This window comes from Caenorhabditis briggsae (genome assembly GCF_000004555.2).
Source record: "Caenorhabditis briggsae complete genome, chrIII, whole genome shotgun sequence".
NCBI lineage: Eukaryota > Metazoa > Nematoda > Chromadorea > Rhabditida > Rhabditidae > Caenorhabditis > Caenorhabditis briggsae.
Genome location: NC_013490.2, coordinates 1,032,926 through 1,042,380, shown reverse-complemented (window position 1 = coordinate 1,042,380; position 9,455 = coordinate 1,032,926). Strand labels below are relative to the sequence as shown.

At 37.9% G+C, this 9,455-nt stretch overlaps 3 protein-coding genes across 3 annotated transcripts; 1 reads left to right on the top strand and 2 right to left on the bottom strand.

Annotated features, from left to right (window-relative positions):
- Positions 1–598: 598 nt before the first annotated feature.
- CBG15683 lies at positions 599–1,859 on the bottom strand (the record flags this gene model as incomplete). Its single annotated transcript, XM_002640756.1, has 3 exons — positions 599–882; positions 1,085–1,424; positions 1,728–1,859. The coding sequence occupies 3 exons, from the start codon at positions 1,857–1,859 to the stop codon at positions 599–601; spliced, it is 756 nt and encodes a 251-aa protein (XP_002640802.1).
- A 374-nt stretch (positions 1,860–2,233) lies between these two features.
- CBG15682 lies at positions 2,234–4,300 on the top strand (the record flags this gene model as incomplete). Its single annotated transcript, XM_002640755.2, has 6 exons — positions 2,234–2,432; positions 2,492–2,657; positions 2,699–2,822; positions 2,869–3,431; positions 3,921–4,032; positions 4,076–4,300. 6 exons carry the CDS (start codon positions 2,234–2,236, stop codon positions 4,298–4,300), a joined length of 1,389 nt encoding a protein of 462 aa, XP_002640801.2.
- A 139-nt stretch (positions 4,301–4,439) lies between these two features.
- On the bottom strand, positions 4,440–8,830 carry CBG15681 (the record flags this gene model as incomplete). The annotated part of the gene is made up of 10 exons (XM_002640754.1): positions 4,440–4,571; positions 4,619–4,732; positions 4,782–4,895; positions 5,769–5,967; positions 6,016–6,153; positions 6,200–6,296; positions 6,800–6,971; positions 7,335–7,591; positions 8,170–8,399; positions 8,742–8,830. 10 exons carry the CDS (start codon positions 8,828–8,830, stop codon positions 4,440–4,442), a joined length of 1,542 nt encoding a protein of 513 aa, XP_002640800.1.
- Positions 8,831–9,455: the final 625 nt, after the last annotated feature.

Genomic DNA, 9,455 nt, shown 5'->3' with positions numbered 1-9,455 from the left:
CAGTTGACACATTTTTGATCTTTATCAGGAACCGAGATAATTGAGCTCAAAGTTGAAAGTCAAGGGGCACTTCCATTACAGGTTTTACGGTACTCATTTTTTAGCTTTTCGCATGTTTTGCAGCAAATTTCGTCGAATACATTTTAAAATACCGCAAAAAACAATGAAAAACAAACCATATTCGACGAAATTTGCTGCAAAATATGAGAAAAACTAAAAAACAGGTAAATTTAACATTTTCCCGCCGGGTTACTGTCGCACTCGTTTCAAATGTTTCCGGTTGTTTACGTTTTCAGATATTTGTTTATAAACATCGCACACACTTCGACTCAACCTTTTTTTCTCTGACAAGGATAATAGGAAAAGTTTAGAAATTTCGACGAAATTTTGAAGGGAGACGGGAGAGGCGGAGAGAACTATGGAATTTTTGAAGGTAAATCGATTTTTCAACTCGAAGGGGATGGCTCGAAATGCTTGTAATTAGCGGAAATAGAGAATTTTCAGCGAATAGTTTTTCCAATTTTCCCCTCTCAAAATCACACATGTTCTCCTAAACAGATAAAAATAGAAAAATGTACAATAACAAAAAAAGGTTAATTTATTTCGATCCATTTCCAAATCTCTCCAATCGAGCCTTCTTTTTCGCCTCCATTTCCGCATCATCCACAGCTCCTCCGAATCTTTTGGCTCTTTCAGCCAGCTTCGCGTCCTTTGTGGCTCCGCCCACTTTTGGAGAGGCACCGCCTACTGGAAGACCGAAACGAGCGGCACGAGCAGCCAGTTTCTCGTCCTTTTCTTGTTTAGCAGTAGCTGGAGATTGGATTCCGAATCTTTCGGCTCTTCTGGCCTTGGCATCATCAGAACCGAGTCGTTTTGCGTCTTCTGGCAAGCCGAATCTAGAAAAAAGCATTTTGGGGGAACTGAATAATAGGGTATGCAGATGCAGATTCTAGCACAATTCTAGCACATTTTTGAGCAGTCCAAATTCAAAAAAACTTTCTTTTTTTTTTTAGAACAGCCTTAATCAAAATTCATGGACATTGACTCCAAATTCGTCAATTCGACATCAAAAACTAGTTCTTACCTCTTAGCTCTTGCTGCTTTAGCATCTTCCGAGCCCAGATCCTCCGCAGTGACTGGGAGACCGAATCGAATAGCTCTAGCTCGCTTATTTTGCTCAACAGTGACAATATCCACTGGTTTGTCAGCCGGATCACTTCTGCGGTCACCATTTCTCCTTTCTTTTCTACTTTCTCTGTCTCTTTTTGCTCTTCTTCAATTGAACTGGCCGTCGTCTCGCCCAGAAGATCCCCATCGATGCTTGGAACGTCCAGTAGGTCGTCGTTCAGAATATCATCGTTGAGATCTTGATGAGCGTCGGCAGCAACACTTCCAGCATCGCCCAGAATCAAATCTTCGGCGGCCTGAAAATTGGAAATTGTAATTTCAATGAATTTTGACCTAGTTTTTCGAAATTCAAATATTCAAAATTCGAAATAGCGTTTTTCTGTCTATTTTTCGATTTCTATCTAATTTTAAAACTGATTCGGCAAAATCTGAGTTTTGACCAAAATTTTCCATTGTATTGAAGTAAAAATAGATTTTTCCAGGAAACAACAATTTTTACATACTTATTTAAGTTCTATGGGGGTTTTTAGCTATTTAAGTCCGTTTTTTCGACATTTTCCCGAACAGAAATTTCAAATTTTTCAAAAAAAATCTCTTACCAGCTCAATACTCTCCGTTAGCCTGGCAAGCAGCTCTGGCTTATTTCCAGCACTATCCAATCCACGTTTCGTCAGCTCCTCTTTAAGACGAGGCACAGTTAGCTTCTTGGCTTCGGCAACTGTTAAAACCATTTTTTTCGTAGAGTTGTTTTCTGGAAAAAATCGACTTCAGAGGATTTTAGAGGATTTTGGCAGTTTTTCATGGAATTTTCTCATGAAAAACTAATTTTTGCAAATTTTTTAATCTAAAAATTACTTTTAAAACGAAAATTCGGTTGAAAAACAGCCAAAAACAAGAAAGGAACTCAAGCAAAAACATTTAAATTTAGCAATTTTGTCTGCGTCTCTTTTACAACGCACACTCTCTCATCGCCTCCCAACGAGACCCTCCGCGTAAATAACTCTATGCGCCTTTAAAAAATATTTCTTTTTATGCAATTTTCTGTTTTCCGGCGATAAAAGCGTTTAGAAAACTGATTTTCACTAACTTTTTTTGCAGAAAAACAATGAATCGGGTACAAATCTCAATAAGATCCATGAAAACTAGTGCCAAGTCATACGGGTGGGTACATAAATGGTCGAGATTCAAGCGATGGCAAGAAATGCAAGCAGCACACGCTGAGAATGTCCAAGAGAAGCAGAGGAATCAGAGTTTTATCAAGCTACCAACAGGGCTCTATATCACACCGGAAAGGCCCGATGATTGTAAGTTTTTCATGAAATCTTTGAGAAAAAAATTCTTAAAAAATACTAATTTTCTTCAGTAACTCCTAAAAAGGCGCCGGCTGACATGACAAGAAAGGATACAGGTCAGCTGCCGATGGAATTGCTGACTTGGCACACTCAGATGCGTTATGTCGACCATTCAATTGACAATATAAAACGATACAGGCGCTATAAAAATTTCCAGCACATGCAATATGACCAAAGGTATCCAATTTTAAAGAAACTTGTATGGAAACTGTTTTCAGAGTTATCCCGGAACGTCTTCTATTTCTTGGTGCAGATCTGGCGGCCGCGCATTTTCTAGTCCATCGTGGCGCCGCCGTGAAGTTTGTAGGCGATGATAATTGGTATAAGAAGGATAAATGGAATGTAAGCTTGCTTCTGGAACAACTTAGAAAATCCCAGAATCTTCTAGAGATACAGTTTGCCCGGTCAAAAAGTGGATAATCTTTTCATCGAAGCAATCGACGCCTCCAACACCCAAATCATGTTTGAAGGACTCGAAAATCTGGAAAACCTGAGTCACCTGCGTCTCTTACGTCTAGCCAACTGTGAATTTATCGATGATTGGAGTATTGGAAGAATCGGAGGACTTTTACCGAACCTGGAGATGTTGGATCTCTCTGGTTGCCATAGAATCTCTTCAAAAGGACTTATGGGATTGAAAAACTCAAAAAAGTTGAAATTCCTGCGGCTGGAAGGCTTGTCGGACATTAAAAACCTGGGAAAATCCGCTTTGATCCTCGAGGATTTGCTTCCAAAACTCAAAGTTCTCGGAATGGATTACGAGGCAGCTTTCAGACAAGTTGAGGCTGAAAATCGGCTGTTAGAACAGGAGAGAGTGGTGCTTGATGGGAAGGGAAACGCTTTTATGGAGGACGACAATTCCAGATTGTTTCTGGTGATGTCCACGTCTTCAGAGGAGAGAGCCGTCACTGATGATAATGATAATCCAATTATGACATCGACAGTGAGGAGGTAATTGGCAAAAAAGGGGTGAAAATTAGGCTAAAATAGCTTAAAATAGGTCTGCTAATTCGAGGAGACGCAGAGAAGCGATATTTTGCCACTCAAGATGAAAAATGTTTATTATTCAATAAAGATTCAAATTCAGGCCGAAAAATCCTTTAAAACGAGCCAAATTCCAATTTTCTAGCTCTATTTTGAAGGAAGTTATAGTGGGAAAACGATTTAGGTCTGCTAAATAGCTAGCAGACCCACTCTCTCGCTGTCTGTGTCTCTCGGTGTCCGACTGATTAATTAGCAGACCCAAACGCCACATTGCACTGACCTAGCTAATTATTCACTATCGAGAGACGCAGAGAAGCGATAGAGCGTTGGCTTGCTAAATATTTAGCAGACCACTTCTCTCGCTGTCTGCGTCTCTTCATATTTTGCAGGCTCGCTTATGTCACTCATTTTCGCTCGATTTTCTTTTTTTCACCAGAACTTCTCAATTTTTTTCAGAGAAATCCCAAAAATGTCCGATCTGGAATTTGAGAAAATCAACGCGCTCAGCGGCGGCAAACTTCGGCATCTGTTAGTAGGATCACCCAGTGGTTATGAGTGGAATGAAACGGTATTTTTGTCTGATTTTATTTAAAAATTCAACAAAATTTCAGACGGAAAAAATTCTGGAGCACGAAGCCTCGTTGAACCTCGCCGACGACGTCATCACAGACCCCAAAATGTTGCCACATGGCAAGCGACCAGAGTTTGAGCTCGAGGAGAGTCGGAGCAAATTGGAAGATGCTAAAATTCAATTTTTGAAGGAATTCGGTGGAAATTTAATAACAGAAGAAGAGGATCAAGAAGAAAATTCCAAAAAGCTGCTGAAAAGTCATTAATCTTCTTTTTTTAATTTTTTTTCTCTGTAATTAGGTCAAATTAGTTATTTTTAAATTGTTAGAGATCTTTATTTATTCATTTTTTTGTTTTCAGATAATGATTCAAAAATAGAAAATATTCCAAAAATTAGTGAAAAATTTAAATCCGATACAGTACTCCTTTGGCATAATGGAAATATTCATAGGGGTTTAGTTTGGGTTTCGTGTCCAGCGGAGTCATTCGTCGATAGAAAATTATCCAGAAAATTGCGGTGACAGATAGAGTGAGAATCTGAAACTTTTTGAAATTAATTCTAGAATTCTGAAAATTAAGAAAACCTCGATGCCCCAAATGGGTTCGGGTCCCCATTCTTGGAAAATCCAAGAGACTAGAATTGGGCCGACAGTTCGAGCGAAACTTCCAGCCATTAGCATAATCCCTTGCATTGTTCCCTAGAATTAGAAAAAAATAATAATTTTTTAATTAAAATAATCCAAAAACCTGTCTCCTGGCGCCCAAAATTTTACTAAAAAGTGTGTTCATCGAAATATTCACGATTGGGAAGCACGCGGCGAGAACGATACCGTACATTGAGGCGTAGATCCAGAAATTGACCTGAAGTTTCTTTTTAAATCAAATTTTTTTTAAATTCAAGTTGAACTGCTGACTTCGGACTGTAACTTGGCTGAAACTTAATATTTTGAAGCCTAGTAAGCTGGAATTTATAGAGCTCGAAAAGGGCTACAAAATGGTATCAAATTTGACAATATAGGATTTATAATTGGGGGATGAAGTATCTTCTTGATGACCGGATTGATGGTTGCACAATTTATGGGAAACAATTTATTTGTTCTCGACGTTTCGGCTTTCTGCCATCATCAGGAGAATGTTTTAATTACCTAAAGAAAGAAAATTTTCCGGAGTTTTGGTGCAAAAAAATCTGTATAAGTCAAATTTTGTACCAATTTAAAGCTCTTTTCAAGCTTTAACAGTTACAATTTACTAGATTTCAAAATGTTGAGTTTCAGCCAAGTTACAGTTTGAATAAGCCCGCATTGGTATGCTACATGTTTAGAGCGCTGTAACTCGATTAGAACTCAATATTTGGAAATTTTGACTTCAGATGTGAATTCTTCATGGTTGATTTGGTATAACTGCGAATTTCCAGAGGAATTGAGCAATGGGAATGAGCCAAAAAAGCTTACTGTATCTATCTTTGGTCTGCTAAATATTTAGCAAACCACTTCTCTCGCACTCTTCGTCTCTCAATAGCTAGCAGGCCAATATGAAGAGACGCAGACAGCGAGAAAATGGGTCTGCTAGCTCCAACGCAAGCTCCCTTAAGAGTTTTTGGCTCTTTCCCATTGCTCAATTTTTTTGAAATGTTACTTTTAGATCAAATAGACTCCGGAAAACCCGAATCTGCAATCAAAATTTCGAAACTTCGGTTTTGAGCCGAGTTATGGGACTTTTGAAGAGAAAACTCACATCCTTAGTATAGCCACACCATCTATATTTTTCCGGATTGCATCCCAACTCCTCCGTTTCATTTTTCCCATGTACCGTAACATTTTTAAGCTCGAAATGCAAATCTTTACCCCATGGGTAAGGAAAAGTGACCACATGATATAACACACCAAGTGCCAGTCCGAAAATTGTGAAGATTCGTTCGCGAGCTTGTGAGATGCTGAACTTTTCATTTTTTTTTCTTGGTTTTGGAGATCCGAAAACATACTAATCTCCCAATTTAACAGCGAATAAGGCGTACACCAAAACCCCAACCAAGCCATTAACTGCTTGAAGAATTCCAGTATACTCCACCGCTTGAGCATTCGTCCATCCCCACATCATTTTGGCGTACAAGGAACCTATTCTTTAAAAAACAACCTATCAAAAAGGTCATAAATCAAAAAACATACGTTTCAAGATTAGTGATAATAAACATCAATGTAAATTGAGTCAAAACACAGACCGCCACTGATATCGTATCGAATGTTGGCATTGCGGTGTAGCTATCTGCAACAGAAAAACAAATGATAAATACAGAGAAGTTGATTGGAGCAGTGGGAGCGCTGTAACTCGATTAGAACTCAAAGTTTTGAAATTCTGGACTTAGATTTGAGTTCTACAGGGTCGATTTCGTCTAGTGGCAAAGTTTCATATTTAGCAGACCAATGAGAGACGGAGACAACGAGAGTGTTTTTGCTAAATAGCTATCAGACCCACTCTCTCGCTGTCTGCGTCTCCGTAGGCCTGCTAAATAATTAGCAGACCAATTGACTTGCGCTCTGCGTCTCCGTAGCTAGCATGCCAATATGAAAAGACGCAGACAGCGCGAGAGTGGGTCTGCTAGCTATTTAGCAGACCAATGCTAGCTCCCTTGAGCGTTTTTTGGCTCTTTCGCATTGCTCAATTTTTTTGAAAATTTGTTTTTAGACCAAATCAGCACTGGGAAATACAAATCTGGAGTCAAATTTTCAAAATTGTAACTTTGAACCGAGTTATGGAGAAACAATTACCCTCATCATCTGCACTTTCATCAATTCCAGCATAATTTTCTTCCAGGAAGATAAAGATAAAAAGCACCGACAGAAACGAGATAATTGATGCAAACCAGGCAGGTGATGTATACATATCTACGTGGATTGGGCCGGATGCTAAACCCGGGTACCCGATTGGGGTAAAGGCGACCTGGAATTGCTTTTTTTTTGAGATTCATGGAAAAATTTAAAATTTTAATTTTTTCCAATTTTTTAAGCTATAATCGTTTTTGAACCACTTAACAATGAAAAAAAGAAGTTTTTTTGTCATTTTTTTGTAGTTCCCTATACCGGATTTTTGTTCTCCGGTTTTTTTGATTCATCATCACCATGTGGCGGAAACCCAAAAAATTATATAGATAAGGAAATCAAAGTGCACATAATACCGTGTAGTTAAACTTTAAGTCTAATTTGAAATGCCTAGACACTTCAAAATGGAATTCAATTGGAAAATGAATGTAAAAAACTTGAATTAAACTCAACATTCTCTCTCTCTCTCTCAAAGATCACAAACCTGAATTCCGGGACCAAAAGTCATTCCAATGACATATGAAGCTTGAATAAAGGTAATTGCCCTTGCACGATCTTTTAAACTACTAGCAGTTGCTGCATATGCTCTCATGACTCCAATTGTTCCAGCTCCAACGCCAATAAAAAATCTGGCCACCATCATAACCCATCTTCTTTCTTTTTCTTGAAACGCTTCGACGAAACAAAAAATTATATTCGATAAAATCATAATTGAGATCCCAAAGACGAGTGGTTGCCGGACTGAAATTCAAGGATAGAAAAATTGCGTTTAATACAGCTAGAAATTCATTTTGAGACCTTCAAATGCCTACGAAAGCAACTCAAACATGTTCAATTTACTTCAAATTTTGTCAGTGTACAACACAAAAATAGAGCTTCATTTTTGTAGTAGACAACTTTTTTCTAGCTCTTCTACTTTTTGAGATATGAGCCTTTAAAGTAAGCACACCTTTCTTCCATCTGGCGGAAAAGTGGTCTGCTAATTATTTAGCAGTCCTAAAGAGATGCAGAGAAACGAGAGCGTTGGCTTGCTAAATAGCTAGCAGGCCAATGTGAAGAGACGCAGACAGCGAGAGAAAGCTCAAATGCTAGCTCGCGCGGAGGTTTTTTTGGCTCATTCCCATTGCTAAATTTTTTTGAAAAATTGGAACTAGATGAAATCGACCCTGAAGAATCCAAATCTGCAGTTAAAATTTCACACTTTTCAATTTAAGCTGAGTACGGGGGTTTCGATATAGCCTCGGACATTTTATAAAGTTTAAGGTCATGAGTGTTGAAACAAGATTTTTCGTTCAAAGGTTTTGCAAAATTTGACTTACCAGACTTTGCCCTATTCATCCAATAACCAAAAACCGGAGATGCCAACCCTTGACCAACTGAAAAAGCGGCAGTGATAAATCCGAAAAACGAAGCCGATGCAGTCGGATCGACAGTATTCAAAAATGGCCAAAGTGTTGGGAAAAATATGGAAAATTGAATTCCACAAAACATTCCAATCGCAGTTAGAAGATATATTGATTGCCAAGAAGTTTCTCGTTCGTCCACTATTCTGCAAATGGATTTTAAATGATTCGTAAATTACTAGGAAAAAGTGTTTTTGAATGAATTTTAATTGGAAAATGTAGATCATGAAAAGAGCTACAAAATGATACAAAATTTGAGACCAGACCTATTTTTGGGGAGATGTAGAGAAGGAAAAAATTGAAATTTTTCAAAAAAAAAAGGAAACATATTTTTTCGAACCATTTTTTCTCAAATTTAAAGAAATCGAATTATATCAAATTTTAAATCAAATTGTAGCTCTCTTCAAGACCTACGTTTTCCAGCAATTCCTCTCTAAAAATTTCAATTTTCAGCAAGAATTTCTGCCAAAACAAAAAGGTGGACTCACAAATCAGTGTCGCTTTTGCTGTCTAACGAAGAAGTCGTAGAGGATTCTCGTTTTTTCTCCATATTTTCGTTATCTCCATTATCACTCATAACTCTTTTTTTAAAAAGTATTTTATGACCAGTAACAAAAAATAGTCACAAAAAGTAGACAATAGGTTGGGGGCAAATGAATGAAAAAAAGAAAAAGAGAGAGCACAATCAATCAGAAATAATTCACTGATAAAAAAAGATGATTGCGTAGCTAAGAAGGCGGAGAAGGCTTATCATTTTTCAACAGGAAATTTATAGAAAAAAAGTTTTGGAGACATTTAAAGAAGAAAAATATACATTATGATGCAAGTATAATTAAGAGCAAAAAACCGAGAACATAAAATACATAGAAGTCAAAAATATCAATTTTTAAAGGACATGAAAAAAATAATGTTCTCGAAATTCCGTTCAAAGATGCCCCTCGAGGAGTTGAACTTGTGAGGACGATGATTGAGGGTGCGGCGCCGCTACCGACTGAGCCACGCGGGCAAAGAGAAAGCGCACACCCGATTGCATACATAAAGGCGAGGACGACAGCTGTACGCAGAGTGACATTAAGTGTTGTACACCGTGACGGTAGAATGCATACTCTAGCTACAAAAAAACTACGAAAAATCTCCTGTCCCCCCACCTTTAAAGGATTTTCAAAAAGTTAACCACAAATTAAAAACAAAGAGACTTTTAA